The 17143-nt window shown below is 36.3% G+C and overlaps 1 protein-coding gene across 1 annotated transcript; it reads left to right on the forward strand.

Annotated features, from left to right (window-relative positions):
• The first annotated feature begins 197 nt into the window (after positions 1 to 197).
• Positions 198 to 16229, forward strand: LOC111474058. The gene is given in 22 exon segments (XM_023119317.1): positions 198 to 682; positions 1003 to 1802; positions 1804 to 1929; positions 1997 to 2316; positions 2383 to 2528; positions 2596 to 2794; positions 2796 to 3970; positions 4532 to 4961; positions 6382 to 6610; positions 7152 to 7316; positions 7515 to 7787; positions 8360 to 8611; positions 9791 to 10180; positions 10285 to 10634; positions 10637 to 11579; positions 11797 to 11853; positions 13156 to 13242; positions 13245 to 13589; positions 13733 to 13956; positions 14325 to 14458; positions 14969 to 15402; positions 15571 to 16229. Coding segments are annotated over 22 exon segments (7539 nt in total). The 5' UTR covers positions 198 to 309; the 3' UTR covers positions 15658 to 16229.
• Positions 16230 to 17143: the final 914 nt, after the last annotated feature.

Consider the following 17143-nt stretch of genomic DNA (forward strand, 5'->3'; position numbering starts at 1 on the left):
TAAATTAATTTATATAGATGAAATATGGCATAAATTAATTTATTAACTATATCGAAAAAGAAAAATAAATAAATAAAACATATAATTACCGAGAAATTAATTATTGAAATGTTACCCAAAAAAGAGAGAAATGATAGGAGAATTGATATTGTGGTTACAGTTGCATCTTATACTCGAATGAAAAAAAAAAACTGATTCGCGCAAAGGAAGAAGCTTGAATGCATCACTTGCTAATTCAACTGTCCCAGTGATGAGCTTCCGTCGCTGATCACTGTAACCCCTCCATTTATTCCGATCAGGCCCAATTCCATGGCGGGAACGGCCTCGGAGATCGATTCTATCTATCGTCTCCCTCTCCCTCTTTTAGGATCCGAGCCGATCCCTTCCGCCCCGAATAGATTCGCTGGTTCCCCCATCGACTGGATTCCAGATTTTGCTGGCTATGCATGGGTCGCTTATGGAGCCTCATCCGTTTTGGTGATTTCTCACTTCCCTTCTCCTCTGTCTCCCCAAGAAACCACAATTGGACCCATATTTCGCCAGGTACTGGAGCTCTCTGGCGACGACTTATCTGTTGTCAATGCCGTATCTTGGTCTCCCGTATTACCGTCGGAGGGCGAGCTCGCTGCAGCTGTGGGCAACCGGATATGGGTGTTTTCTCATGATTTGGGTGCTTCTCGAGGTACGCGACAGTTTACAGTTATTATGTTTTCATTACTGTATGTTCGTGGGAAAATGGGCGAAGGAACTGATTGGGAAGTGACATATAGGATTTAGTGCCAATTAGTTCAGCGTGTCTTTTCTAGGATAGTTATGAAGTTAATTTCCACTTGGATTCGCCAACAATGTGGGAGATTGAGGTAATGGTGATGAACACGTCTTCTAACGAACTTTGGTGAGGAAATAGTTGGGTTCGCTCATTTAAGAGCGAGGCTGATAACATTGAATCGTTTCCGTTCAATTTTGGACACCTTTAAATTATATTGGTTTACTCATATTCAGGTTCTTTTTGTTGGAGGCAGAATTCCGTGCTTCTGCAATCCTTGAAGGTTGAGGCCATTCAGTGGACAGCTGCAGGAGATGGAATTATTGCTGGTGGAGTAGAGGTTGTTTTGTGGAAGAACACTAACAGGTCCTGGGAAATTGCTTGGAAGTTCAAACCGGATGTACCCCAAACTCTTGTTTCCGCAAGCTGGTCTACCGAGGGACCATTTGCAACGGCATCTCAAGCAAGGATATCGAAGATGGATAACATGTTTATTGATAAAGCTTGCCAATCTGTGCTGGTCAGTCAGAGTGAAGGGGAGTATGGACATGTGAAGAGCGAGTTATGCCATCCTCTACCTATAACTATGATTCAATGGAGGACTTCAATTAAAGAGAAAGGAAGTTCCAAGAATACACCAAGACATGTGCTTCTGACATGCTGCTTGGATGGAACTGTGAGACTGTGGAGTGAGACTGAAAATGGAAAAGTAAAAAAATTTAGTAAGGATGTAAATAAGAAGTCATTGAGAAGGCGTTTTTCTGTTACTGCTGTCATTGAGGTAAATCAGGCATTGAATGGAACTCTTGGCACGGATTTATTTGTAACATGGGCAACCGAGATTAGAGGTATGTGCAAACCTTTTGAATTAACTAAGAAAGTTTTCTCAGAAGGATTCGAACACAACAGGGCTGGAAGCTGTGAGTGGCTAATAAGTTTAGGTCCGGGATCATTGGTTACTTTTTGGGCTGTCCATTGTCTTGATGACGTATCCCCATTAAGATTCCCTCGAGTCACATTGTGGAAGAAGCAAGAGTGTCCATTGTCTTGATGACGTATCCCCATTAAGATTCCCTCGAGTCACATTGTGGAAGAAGCAAGAGCTCAAAGGACTTGAAGTTGGACGGCATTATATTGATGGTTGTACAAACTTAAGTAACAAGCTTCTCCTCAAGAAAGTTGTTATCTCAAGGATTTATCCGTCTGGTTCCCCAAGTATGTGTTCTTTGATTTCTCCTCAAGAAAGTTGTTATCTCAAGGATTTATCCGTCTGGTTCCCCAAGTATGTGTTCTTTGATTCAGTTATTGCCTTGTAATTCCTTGGTGTGGTCAATTTTATCTTCTCAGACATCTACTGACGTAGGGGATGTATCCTTTGACAAGAAAAGGTCAGACAATTTCTTCTCTCGTTCAGTTACTACCCAATTGAATTTAAGTGGTCATGCTGGAAAAATCTTACACGTTGCTGTACATCCATACAACTGTGAGGTCAAAGTAGCTGCTTCTTTGGACTCTAATGGCTTGCTTCTTTTCTGGTCACTATCTAGTATCTCCACCTGTGTATTAGGCCCTCCAACACTTAATGGCTTGCTTCTTTTCTGGTCACTATCTAGTATCTCCACCTGTGTATTAGGCCCTCCAACACTTAATCATACCTGGGAACTTTGTGGAAAACTTGTAACTCAAGATTCATGCTCAAAATATACAAGTGTGCAGTGGGCACCATCAATATTGGATGAAGAACTGATTCTTCTGATGGGACATGCGAGAGGAAAGTGTGCAGTGGGCACCATCAATATTGGATGAAGAACTGATTCTTCTGATGGGACATGCGAGAGGAATTGATTTTTTTGCTGTTAGGATTAGCCAAAATGATGGAGAAAATACTGAATGTCACTACTTATGTACCATACCTTTCACTGGTCATGGTCCTTTTGAGAATGGTCCAACTGATATATTTTCCATTTCTTTGCCTTCTGATTGTAATACAACATATAAATTCAATAAATTTATGTTAATAGGGGTATGGAATGGAAGGATTTCAGGCACTATCATGGGAAATCACCTTACATACTTATGATATCTTTGGGACTGGAGTACATTGCAATTGTGATATTGATAATGAAAATATAGCTGAGCTCAGTATATTGACATTTGAAAGTTCTTTTGGAAGCAAAAAGTATTGTGTTAGTATAATCCCCTGCTCATCACAGTTCCCAAATTCTCAAATTAATGACCAGATTACAAGTTTTGGCGTGGTGCACCAAGGAACTTTTGCTCCTGTGCAGCAAAAATTAACTTCTTCAGGTGAACCATATACCCCTGCATATATTATGGCTACTGGCTCTGCTGATGGAAGTTTGAAACTTTGGAGAAGCAATGTAGGCAAACCATCAATCTTTCACGTGTCTTGGGAGCTTGTTTGTGTTGTTGTCACTCACCAAGGCCCCATTACTGCATTGTGTTTGACCGATTGTGGACGGAAAATTGCTACAATTAGCAAGAACAACCATAAACCTAATATCAGCAACGTTCACTTATGGGAGCTTGCATGCCTTGGTGCAGGGACCCTTTTGTTTGAAGATGAACTGTCCTTTGAAAGCAATATCATTGCAGTAGACTGGTTAACTTTAGGAAATGGTCAGTTTTTACTTGGAATTTGTTTGCAAAATGAATTGCGTGTGTACTCCCTGAAGCATTTTGGTCAGACCTTGTCAGGCATCACAAAATCTTTGGATACTGAGACTTGGATCTGCATTGGGTTTGCTCGTACTTTACCATCTAATTGTGGCTTCCTCTGGGGGCCGAAGAGCACAGCAATAGTTATACATGATCATTACTTTTGTATAGTTAGTCCTTGGCTGTTCCTTGGGGATAAAAACCATGATGCTATGTGCAGCCCTTATTACATTGGAGAAACTAAAAATCACCATGTCAATGGGACTGATGTCGCTGTTTTTGCTGATGAATGTTGCAGTATCAGAAAATTATCAGATGATAATTATGACAGCAAACGTAGACCAAGATCTCTCACAAACATTCATGCTGAAACCAATATTCTATCGAATAGTTCATATCCACGGGTTGCACAGATGAAAAGTACAACTTCGCTTGGTCTTATAAGCATGCCTGATATAGCTGATAAATTATGTGGATCACTGTCCTCTTTTCATCCTCATGCTCTCCTCATTGATATATATTCAGGTGATTATATAAACTACTGCCTATCGGCAAGTTTGGTTGTTTTTTTTTTTTTTAAGGATTTTCCCTTAAAAGCTTCCACCAATAATTCATTACGAGCCATCTTATTATATGCTTATATGAGCACAGAGAATATTTTATCCATTTATCCATTTGTTTTATTTTTATATCTGATAAATTTTACATATGAGCACAGAGAATATTTTATCCATTTATCCATTTGTTTTATTTTTATATCTGATAAATTTTACATTTTTAGTCTTGTTATTGTCTTGTTAATTTTATTACTTTTGTTGACTTGCCACCAGCCACAGCTAACTAAACATTTATTTTCCTACTTTCTGGTTAAAGCATGAAACTGTTAATTTCCATATTTTCTCGAAGAAAACTATAATTTGTCTTTAAAATCGTCAGATAAAATGCACCATGAGGCTGCAAAATAATCAACTATTAGCAGTTTAATTTTAGGTCAATTTCTGTAGAATTTTTATCATCTCTCTGTTCGGTACAGTTAAACTCAGTGGTTCATTCAGGCTTAAGATTTGCAATCCTCAATTTGAATAGGTAAGTGGAAACGTGCATATTCAGCTTTGAGTCATCTTATTGAGCATCTTTCTTCTAATAAAAAGAGTTCTGCAAACCCAACCAATACTATTCCGGAGATCCTTTTGTCAGATTATTTTGAAGGAGTTGCGAAAACTTCTACTGATAAAGAAGTTCAGTGGAGTATGAATGGCTTAGCATCCCAATTTAAGGAAGGTGTTTCACCATGGACCTTCAATTGGGATTCTATTAGTAATGACAGCTCATTCATTCCGTCCTCTACGAAATCTGAATTCAGCTCCTTTATTGAGCCTCTTGAAAAGTTCTATGAATCAGCAGGGCTAACCAGCATGGAGAAGACAGAAACTCTAGCAATTATAGATCTTCTTGATGAAATCAGTAATAAATCTTCTGCATCTGCCTACGAAAGTCTTGATGAGCCCGGGAGAAGGTACTTTACAATAATGCTTTTGTAACTTCTCAATTACACTTTTTGTTAAACGGCTTGAGGAAACCCTTGCCTCATTTTCACTATTTGTGTTTTCTTATATATGCCTCACTGTCACTATGCCCTGCAGATATATATATGTGTGTGTGTATATACATATATTCTTATTGTGAAACCGTGAATTTTCTTTTTCCAGTTTTGAATGTTTCAATTGATTATAAGTTCATGTACAGTTTATTTCATTAGTTTTTTAACATTTGTTACTTTTCTTTTCTATATTTTTCATTTGATCGTTCAAGTTCTAGTATGGTACCCTCGTAATCGTTAGTGTATACGCTACACACCTTAGATTCCATGTAAAGAGATCGCTGATTTGCTAGTTTGACGTGTGAAATTTTATTAGCACTTTGAGAATTGATTGTGGATCAAACGAAGGATATTGCCCTTCAAGTGTTGTGCCTTCCACAGCTCTATGCCGTGTTACCAAAAAAAATATTGCTGTATAAGAGGTGTGGGAGGAAAATGTTTGTTATTAAAAGATTTTGACTAGAAGAACTACACAGAACTCAAATTTGCTAGTTTAGGGAGCATATCAAGTTGTTAAATTTTGTAATTTGCAGTGGCTGGGTTTAATTTTCGTCAAACCTATTTTCTTCAGATAATTCTTTGACCAAGAACTTCACCAAGAAATAACTGGACCTCCAGCTGTTGAAGTCTTGTATCTAGAATATTTCCTCTCAACAACCACAAAAACTGCACGAAGATTCAATTATAGCTCTTCCATTTGCTCTTCAAGGGCGTGTTAACTATTAACATGACTGAAAAAAATTCACAGTAAATGTCCAACCATGCTTCCAAGTAACAGTTATGTGTTCTATGTGAAAGCAAAGGGTGACCAAGCACATCTACTGTTTCGTTGCTCTTAAGCAAGAATGTACATTTTTGGTTGTATATTCATTTTCAACCCAGGAGTATACGAAACACTGAAAAGAAAAGTATAAATAAATAAATAAATATATATATATATATATATTAATCCGGAAAAAGGTTATTGATGTATGAAATTGATAAAGGGATGGAAAATCAATAAGAAGTACAAAATGCTTTCCCGAGTGATTAAAATCTGGGTCAATATGTGGTCCCATACTTAAATATAAGGTTATTGTATTGAATGCAGTTAGAACAACAAGTTATATATAAAACTAAACCGTAGCTCTTCAGTGACTTGGATATGGAGGGAAAAGCTCCTGAATTCCTAATTTGATGAAGTTTTGTTACTCATCCTGGCGTACTTCATCTACATTTTTCTTTTTTGTAATTTTGCTCCCTTCTAACTAATTCAAAATGGGGTAGTATTCTGTAGTATTCAACCATGTAATTTTCTTGTTCCATGTTGTAGTGATTATTTATTTTCATTCTCTAGATATTGGATTGCTTTGAGGTTTCAACAACTGCGATTTCTTCGGTGTGATGGTAGATCAGCATCTCTGGAAGAGCTGACCATTGATTCAAGATTGATTGGATGGGCCTATCACTCTGATTGTCAGCAAAATCTATTGGATTCGGTTATCTCTAAAGAACCAACATGGCAGGAAATGAGAAGTTTGGGTGTTGGAATTTGGTTTACTAATACAACACAGTTGCGTGCAAGGGTAATACTTGGAGATCTTGTATATTAGTATAAATTCTTTAGCTCGACTTAATCATAGAAATCAAATTGATTCTTTAATACTTATGTATTTGTCTTTCTTTTTGTGCAAACTCTTTATATAAACATCAGACTGGGTACTGGTAATGTAGATCAAGGCAGTTGTCCTAATTCATATCAAACAAGCACATTTCTTTTCCTGAAAAAATGAATGCAACCTTTCTCCGTTCTTAGGGTTTTCATAATCCATGGTATATTTTGAAGATTAAGTACCCTAAAAATCCTTTAGCCATCCACTTGAAGTAGATTATGATTTTCTTGTCTACTTAGATGAGGTTTGGCCATGGGTGTTAGTACACCATTGGATAAATGTTTTCAAATCCGACGTATTGAATAAAGTATTTACCATTAGTTTATCATCCTGTTGATAAGTTCATTTGAGTGGAAATATGATGTCTTTATTAGGAAAATTGAAAAATCTTTATCTACAATTGATTTAACCCCTTTTCTTGTTTTTCTTTTTAATTGGTCCATGTTATATGCAGATGGAGAAACTGGCGAGATCCCAATATCTGAAGAAAAAAGATCCCAAGGATTGTATGCTTCTGTATGTCACACTGAATAGAATCCAAGTTTTAGCTGGCCTTTTTAAAATTAGCAGGGATGAGAAGGATAAACCCTTGGTGGGATTTCTTTCACGCAATTTTCAGGTGCTCCTTTGACATGCCATCTGGAAGATGTCAAATTTATGTGCATGATCTTTCAAGAGAACAGTTTTGGAGGGTCGTTTTCCCCTTTAAATCAATGTCAAATTTATGTGCATGATCTTTCAAGAGAACAGTTTTGGAGGGTCGTTTTCCCCTTTAAATCATGTTAATATGTGGTTTCATTTAATTTTCACTTTTCAGGAGGAGAAAAATAAGGCAGCAGCTTTGAAGAATGCCTATGTTTTAATGGGGAAACATCAACTGGAATTGGCTGTTGCTTTTTTTTTGCTTGGTGGTGATACTTCTTCTGCTATCAGAGTCTGTGCGAAAAATCTTGGGGATGAGCAGCTTGCACTGGTAATTAGTCGTTTAGTTGAAGGGCGTGGTGGACCTCTTCAGCAACATCTAATAACACAGTTCATGCTTCCATCTGCCATTGAGAAGGGTGATACCTGGCTTGCAAGCATTCTTGAGGTGCATCATTCATGTTAAGAAATAAATGCAAAATACATTCCCATAGATGTGAATACAAATTTTTCCTATCATTTAAAAATGATTACTTCTTCACCATATGATTTAATTATTACATAACACACCCCTCTTAAAGCCTTGACATCTTAATAAACGTCATGTCACTCTTCTTCTTTCTTACTTTTTCTTGAACCCTCTTAAAGCCTTGACATCTTAATAAACGTCATGTCACTCTTCTTCTTTCTTACTTTTTCTTGAAATAACCTATGATTTAATATAAGTTGGAAAGGCACCTCCACGAGTCATTTCCACGTTAGCACGAGCGATTGAATAGGTAGATTATTGAACCACATAATAATAGTTAATGTTTAAACTGTATGTGTTTTAGAGCGATTGAATAGGTAGATTATTGAACCACATAATAATAGTTAATGTTTAAACTGTATGTGTTTTATTTGCATCTACCACTTCAAACAAATGATGAATATGAAAATAGGACAGCAGAAGTGAAATATATGTGTTTTCCTTGGATTTGGTATGCCAAGAACTTAAAATTTCCTCTCTTTCACTTGCAGTGGGAATTAGGAAACTACTCTCAATCTTTCCTGAACGTGCTTGGTTTGGAGTCAGAGTCAAATTCTGTTACTGGGATACCGTTTCTTTCAAGTAGACATATTTCTTTACAAGACCCAAGCGTTGGTTTGTATTGTCTATTGTTAGCAACCAAAAATAGCATGAAGAAAGCAGTTGGGGAGCAATCTGCTGAGGTCCTTTGTCGGCTTGCAACCTTGATGACGGCTACTGCTTTAAACAGATGTGGTCTTCCTGTAAGTTTTTATATTTGGTTAATGATGTTATTCGGAGTATCTGCTTAAAGAAAAGGTCTAACAATTTTCAAGCAATTTTTAAGCCAGTCACGAGTTATTCGGAGTATCTGCTTAAAGAAAAGGTCTAACAATTTTCAAGCAATTTTTAAGCCAGTCACGAGTAGAAATGACAATTTTTAAGCAATAATTGCATATTTTATCAAGATGTTACCTAAAAAGAATATTTTTGTTAGAACATAGTGTCCATTGACATGGTGGAGAAGAAGTATGTTTCTGAACTGAATAATTGAAATTCATAGGGAAGAAGTTCTAAAAATGATTTAAAATCCATAAACCATACCCAATTCATGAGAAATTATTAAAGCTAGATAACAATCTTCATAACTCTTTGCTGAAATCAGCAACATATTAATGGAAAACCTAAAATCCAATTGAGCAATCCAATAGATGTAACAATACGTGTTAAATTGAAGACTTCAAAATGGGTAAGGGGACCAAGGAATAGGATGATTCAGTATCATAGATATTGTCTTTGGTCCTAACTGTAGCATGTATCTGTACTAAAAATGATTTTCACTTCTAAATATGCACATGACGAACTTTTTATTATTATTATTATTATTATTATTGAGAAGATAACCAAGAGAAAGCTTTATTTATGTTAAATCACTAATCAACCAAAAATTTTAAGGTGATGGGTTTTAGTAAATTTAATTATATCAACACTCAACACTCCCCTTTCCCTCGTGGACTTGGAAATTTATAAAAGACTCAACAAATCGAAATCAATATTGATTAGAGATGAAATGACATAGTAGAGGTTTGAACTTAGGATCTTCCCCTCTAATACGAACTTGAATTTAGGGAAGAAATAAAGATATTGTATTTCTTCTATATTCAAATCAAATACAAGGTCTTCTTATATAGAAGAAAGACCATATATCGATATAGAAAGAATATTACAAATATAAATAATGAATATAGACTCATAATGCAAAAATAATAATACAAAAGAATAAAGGAAAATCCAACAACTTCCTTCCGAAAAGTTCCATACCATACCTCATGTACTTATTGTGTTTGCTTTTCTGGCATTGTCGTTTGACTTCCGAAAAGTTCCATACCATACCTCATGTACTTATTGTGTTTGCTTTTCTGGCATTGTCGTTTGATTTTAAGCTTGAAGCTTTGGAACAAATGTCAACCTGTGGAAGCATTACTGAAGTTCCAGATGGGACTAATGGGGTTGATATTCTGTGCTTTGAGACTATAAGAAAAATCTGTAAGCAATCGCCCAGAGATTCCTCCAGTTGGGTTTCTGTTGAATTTGCAGTCCATCTGGAGTATCGAGCAAAATTGGATTTGGCAGTTCAATACTTCTCAAAATTGATAAGGAAGCATCCAAGCTGGCCAACTATAAATTTAGAATCTGTTGGATGCATGGGTTGCTTGAAGGAATATGAGATGGATTATGAGAAATCTCTTGAAAGTTTTCAGCGTAAGTTAAATGTAGGGTTTGCACAGTTTGAAATGAAGTTCTCGTTGCTTCCTGCCTCTCTTGTTAGTATGGTAAGTGGATTTCTGAGTGTGATATTCTCTCTTTAATTCATATGTCAGATACTTCCACTATTTTCTCCAAAGGATATTCATTCCCTGTCCATTTATCTTATCAGATGTTGGTCTTTCTGTGTAATGTTGGGCTACAATTTATTGGATATGACATATTTCATGGATTTGCTTCTCAAGAATGCCCGGATGACAAGAACCAGAAGATTTATACTTTCCTCTTGCATCCTCTCGTGCACAAGTCACTACTCAAAACAGCACAAGAAATTTTATTTTCAGCTTCACGGTACACTATTGCTTGCAGTTTATCTTTTCACAAAGGTGAAACAGGGTCAAAATGTTTCGATACTTGGTGGTACTACCTTCAAGGTCTCTTACTATCCTTACAGGGTTTAAGAGCTGCTTTGAGAATTACACATGGTTCTCTCAAAGACGATCTTGTTTCCAAGCTCCATGTCTCCTTAAGATGCTGCAACCACTCTTGGAAAATGCACGATCTCCTCATGACATTGACGTGGAGCATCTGAAGCTACTCCTCCCTCAGATTGGAGAGTTGATAGCTCAAAATTTATTGACCGATGTAGATTATAACCATCAGATTTTGGAAGGCATGCCTAATGAACAAAGTGATGACATTGTGCATTTAATTCCAGGAGATGAAAGATGGCACATTATTGGGGCTGTTTTGTGGCATCACATGTCCAAATTCATGAAACATAAGTTGATTACTTTAACTAATACATCTAAGGAGGGTAGCTTGAGCAGTATGATTCTTGGGAACCTTGATACATGGGCTCAAAGTCTTTCAACCATTAAATCTGATTGGAAAGCCATTTCAAAGGATGTGATTGAATTGGTATCAATGAGTCTTACTGCTCTACTGACTATCGTCCTTGCTCAGGTTTCTTCTTATCAACTAAAACAATTGGTATCATCTCTGCAATATAAATTAGATCAGAAGCTGTACGTGGCAACTGCTGTTTGGTTTGAACAGATTTGCCAGTCTCTATCTAGTCATGACAAGGGCCATACTGATGAGATGTACAATATGGATATGTGTATCAAAGGTGAATTTGAAACATTATGGAACATTACTTCCAATCCCAATCTAATATCAGACTGCTTTGCACATGAAAAGGTTCATATGTTGCATTGTTTTGATCGTAAACTCTCTGAAAGATGGAGTGAGATTTACAATGGCATCACAAGGGCAGAGCGCAATTGTACTCATGAAGCTGCACATATTAGTAGGTCTGTCAGTGATGCCACTGGATCACCTGGTAAATTACTTCGTAATGGGAAAACTCTTGTCAGATCTGACAAGGAATTGGCCACCCTTGATGATGCCATGCCTTTTCAGAAACCTAAAGAGATATGTAGGAGGAATGGAGAGCTTTTAGAGGTAATTTTCAATCCAATCGTATGTTGTGGCCACTAAACCTTTTCTAGGATTGGAAACTTCTGCTTCTTTTTACTTAAAATTCTCTTTGATAATGTATCTTTCTTATTGAAGACGGCAGAAATTGATTTTGTTTTGAGAAGTAATTTGCATGTTCCTTATAGTAAAAAGATATTCAACTTTGATATAGCGTTCTTAGTGTATTTCTTTATTAAAGCAGGCTTTGTGTATCAACTCTGTTGATCAAAGACAAGCTGCAGTTGCCAGCAATAAAAAGGTCAGTTGTCATCCTCATATTATGCTTTTTTCCTTCCTACAAATCCCCCCGATGTTTAGTGTGATGTATTTGAGTTCATCTTCAATTTTCTCAATTATTAGAAAATGTGCTACCTTACACAATCATTTTGACTTCAACCATTTAGCCATTTTTAAGTTGATACTTTCTTTGTTTGCTAATTACATAAACTATGTGCACAATGTGGCTATTATGGCGAGGTTATATTGAAGTGTGCTTGTAAAGTGTGCTAAATTCCTTTTTTTTTTTATTTAAAAAAAAAAAAAAAAAAAATGAAGAAGAAGAAAGATTTGAATCATCTAAATTTGAAATTTGCTAAAGATCATCAAACTTCTGGCAGACCCTCAAATTAACCTTCATAGTGTATTACTTTAATTTCATGAGAGGGATGACATAGCAAGTTGAACCTCTTATACTTGATTATTATACTGGGAGCTCATACCTATAGCTACTTAATACTTCTGGGAAGAAAAAAAAACTGTGCGACATGGAAAGGAGTTTATTTATTAGCTTAAAATTAGGTTGTGTTTTCATCTGTTTTTGTTGTCTCTACTTTCATCTGTTTTTTTCCAAATCCGTACAGTTCTGTTTTGTTATCTTAAAAGCTTATTGACGTGGAACCTTACTTTGTGGCAAAGGTTTATATGCTGTGTGATTGAAATCTTTGGAAGACTCAATAAACGTATTAAGAGACAATAACTTTTGATGACCTTTAAAAGATTCTTTAGAGAGTAGAAGACTCAATAAACGTATTAAGAGACAATAACTTTTGATGACCTTTAAAAGATTCTTTAGAGAGTATATGGGTTCACATAATCGGTTTGTGAAGATATGGTGAAATTGATCTTTGTCAAATGCAGGAAGCATATAATTGCATTAACTTCTTTTCCTTTTTTTTTCTAAGAAGTAATATTTTCGATATGGTGCTTAAAGGGCAATGTTTGCTGATGTACTTAACTGAGTATTGTTCACATAATCGGTTTGTGAAGATTTTGTAAAATTGATCTTTGTCAAATGCAGGAAGCATATAATTGCATTAACATTTTTTCCTTTTTCCTAAGAAGTACAAATTTAGAGTCAAATGCAGGAAGCATATAATTGCATTAACATTTTTTCCTTTTTCCTAAGAAGTACAAATTTAGATATGGTGCTTAAAGGGCAATGTTTGCCGATGTACTTAACCGAGTATTTATCCAAGTTGATAACCAACTGTTCTCTGGCTTGTATCATATGTATGCAATCATGTCTATTAAAGGTGTTTGATTCCAACTTGGTTGCATTCAGGGTATAATTTTTGTTAGCTGGGAAGATGGGATGGCCTCCAGAGATGAAGAGGATTATATCTGGTCAAACTCTGAGTGGCCTCTAAATCTAAATGGGGGGCAGCCTCTGAATCAACACCAGCTCCAACGTGTGTATTTCCTGGTGTTGGTCTTGGGAGCAGCAAAGGGGCACACCTTGGGTTAGGTGGTGCTACTCTGGGTGTAGGATCATCTGTAAGGCCTGGGAGAGATTTGACTGGAGGTGGAGCATTTGGTATTTCGGGTTATGCAGGTGTTGGTGCTTCTGGCTTAGGTTGGGAAACACAAGAGGATTTCGAGGAATTTGTAGACCCTCCAGCTACAGCAGAACACACAAGTACGAGGGCTTTCTCCAGTCATCCTTCTAGACCTCTTTTCTTGGTTGGCTCTACCAATACACATGTATACTTGTGGGAGGTATGAACTAATAATATCTCTTGCTCTAGAGTAGTGGATTTGTGCAGTAGAACATACGAGTAACTCCAACTTTATATTTTAAAATTTACTTAATCATTTACTGTAAACTTTTCTTTGGATGGTGTAAATTTAAACTAATGCAGTTCGGGAAGAACAGAGCTACTGCAACATATGGTGTCTTGCCTGCAGCAAATGTGCCTCCACCATACGCTCTAGCCTCAATATCATCTGTGCAGTTTGACCAATGTGGACACAGATTTGCTACTGCTGCATTAGATGGGACCGTATGCTCATGGCAGTTGGAGGTTGGAGGAAGAAGCAATGTCCGTCCAACCGAATCTTCTTTATGCTTTAATGGCCATGCATCGTACGTAGTTTTACTGTTGAGCATCAAAGAAATACCTATTTAGTATCTACTCTTATACATTTACTAAAAAATATTTGGTTTTACATATAAAATTGAATCTTCAAGCATGTACATTTCATAATCAGCTTAAGTTTGCATACCCAGGAGTCAATGTAATTTGTGGAATTAAAATCTACTAAACTGGATATCCATGGCCAAATGATCTTTCTTTGGTGATATTGCTTCCGTTTCTTTCTTCCTGTATAAGCGTTTGAGTTCACTCTAAGATAGTTTTTCACTCTTAGGTTTCAGATTGGAAGTTAATTATTTAGAACTTCTAATATCTTGGTATATTTTCATTGTTCAACTTGTTATTTGTCAATTTGCAGGGATGTCACTTATGTTACTTCCAGTGGATCAATAATAGCTGTGGCTGGATATAGCTCCACCGCAGTTAATGTGGTCATATGGGATACACTGGCTCCACCTAAAACTTCCCAAGCAGCCATTATGTGTCACGAAGGTATTAATCTCATAAGTCATATTTAACTTGATAAGCGAGGCATTTTACCTTAGTTATCTTTCAAATTCTTTATCTTCTAAAGAATGAAGCAGAATAGTCATTATGTAAAACGTATGACTTGCCTGGTTGATTAAAAAGAGCATAAAGCCAAACCTGTCCACTTCAGGGAGATAGATTTAGTATTATTTCAAATTGGAGAGTTTCTTTATTGGTCGGCTTATAGGACGAAGTTTTATAAGACCAAGAAATTATATATTTTCCCCAATACTTTATCAGGGCCCTAGATTGTTTGTGGACTTGTACGACACACTTTAACGTTAGATTTTCTGCTGATGGTATACATACTCTGTTGTCAAAGCTGGTATTTCTTTTTTCTGTTAAAATTTTGATTTTCTGCTGATGGTATACATACTCTGTTGTCAAAGCTGGTATTTCTTTTTTCTGTTAAAATTTTGATTTAGATATTGGCCTGTTCATATTACTAAGCATCTTCCTTCTTTTAATGTGAAGGTGGTGCTCGCTCTATTTCTGTGTTTGATAATGAAATAGGGACCGGTTCTGTTTCTCCCCTCATAGTTACTGGTGGCAAAGGTGGAGACGTGGCAATTCATGACTTCCGATACGTAGTCACTGGTAGGACTAAGAAACAAAAAAACTGTTCAAAAGATGAAAGGATTAGCGATGCTTCGAATTCTGACATGCCGAGTACAGTTGGTGAACAAAACTTAAATGGAATGCTTTGGTACATACCGAAGGCTCACTCTGGGAGTGTCACTAAAATATCTTCTATCCCAAACACAAGTTTGTTCTTGACCGGAAGTAAAGATGGAGACGTAAAACTTTGGGATGCAAAAAGAGCTAAATTAGTGCATCATTGGCCAAAGTTGCATGATAGACACACTTTTCTGCAACCAAGTTCCCGAGGTTTCGGTGAAGTAGTTCGGGTAACTTCTTTTCTTGTACTTCTGTGAAGTACTATTAAAAATTCAGTTCTTACCATGTATGAAATTTATATTTTATTAGTATATTTGCTGGTAGACGTCAAAAGATATACATTTTTAGAAGCAAACTATTTCACAATGCGAAAGCTCATTGAATTATTAATTCTACAGGCCGCTGTTACTGATATACAAGTTATCTCAAGTGGATTTCTTACCTGTGGTGGAGATGGCTTGGTAAAGCTGGTTCAGTTTGGATGATCTAATACATAACAGGCACAATAGTTTGGTTACTGACTGTAAAAACGTGGGAATCTGAGATGTGCCAAAGATGTATGGCACAAGAACTGTGTTGTGTGTAGGACTCGGCATGTTTAAGAAGACATTCGGTGCATAAGCTTAAATCAGTCCCATCATCTTCAAAGTCGAGGTCGACATGCTGTGACCATACGTAGTAATAGTTACTTATGAAGAGAAGAAGCTAGTTTTCCTCGCTGAGGGATTACAGCAAACTTGAGTCTATTATCTTGTTATGAGGTAAAGGAAAGGCTCCTTGGCTATGATTGTTACAAACCCAAACATAATAGAAGTAAACTTGAAGATGGACTACAGGCATCATCCAGACATACATGGAGTGAACAAAGAATTTTCTGGTTAGTGTTATAATCGGTGCTCTCTCTCTTTCAATTTTTAGCTTTTATTTTCGTTGAGGTTAAGATTCTGCTATATACCATAATGTTGGATGTTTGAGTAAATTTTTTGAGATGTGAATAAACTTTATTTGTCCTGGTTTCCCAGTTATAAAGGAAAGTAAAACTGTTCTTTGGTCATTATGCTTGTGAGATTCCTTTCTCTGTACATTCTATAAGAACTTTTGCAGAGTTGAAATTGAAGATGAATCATCTTTTTTGGCTTCCTCTTTTTCGTCTAATCATACATTACTGCTTGATGGACGAACGCCAGAATATGATCGATTGGAATGACGGGGCCTCTCGTCAAGCTGACTGATTCCTCTCTCTCAAGAGAGACTCTGCTTGAGCCTCAAGCTTCTCTAGACTTAAAGCTTGGTTCTTTGTTTCATAATATTCACAAACGTTTCAAAACTGTCATTAGAGTAGATCTAATAGAATGTTAGATGAAAAATTTATGTGAAGATGACTTCGAAATGATTTAGTGACAATCATGATAGTTGTTTGGATTAAGGCTCCATTTGGGATTGTTTTGCTTTTCGGAAAATCAATAATCAATGGCCAAATGAAGCATATTGGTATTTGGTAAATTGAAGCAAAGTTGTAGTTTTAACAACAATTATCAAAATAAAGACAATATTTTCATTACTTTGTATTAATACTCAATGTCAAATTTATTAAAAAGACAATTATTCTAAAATGACCCTTGTTTAGGCAACATTCTAATGAGTCTTAATTTTTATTTCATACTGCTCTTCGTTCAATTCTTTCGAAGTCATTGGATCCTTTTTTTCGATCGAGAATCTCCTCTCCTCTTTCATTCTGTATCGAAAAGTGATCGGGACCAATTCAGTCGCGCTTCCATTCATTTGGAATCTAGGTTCTCTTCTACGTCATTTTATTACTTATTTTTTCCTCGATTCCTAAAACTAGAAAAAGAAAAAAGATAGTCAATTGATTTAGACTTGCTCCATGGTGGTATGATTAAGGCATTTAGTAGGTTGAATCAGTGGGCTAAGCAAAAGGCTCCCATAGAATAATTTTTTTTTTTTTTTTTT

The sequence above is a fragment of the Cucurbita maxima genome, unplaced genomic scaffold (genome assembly GCF_002738345.1).
Source record: "Cucurbita maxima cultivar Rimu unplaced genomic scaffold, Cmax_1.0 Cma_Scf00226, whole genome shotgun sequence".
NCBI lineage: Eukaryota > Viridiplantae > Streptophyta > Magnoliopsida > Cucurbitales > Cucurbitaceae > Cucurbita > Cucurbita maxima.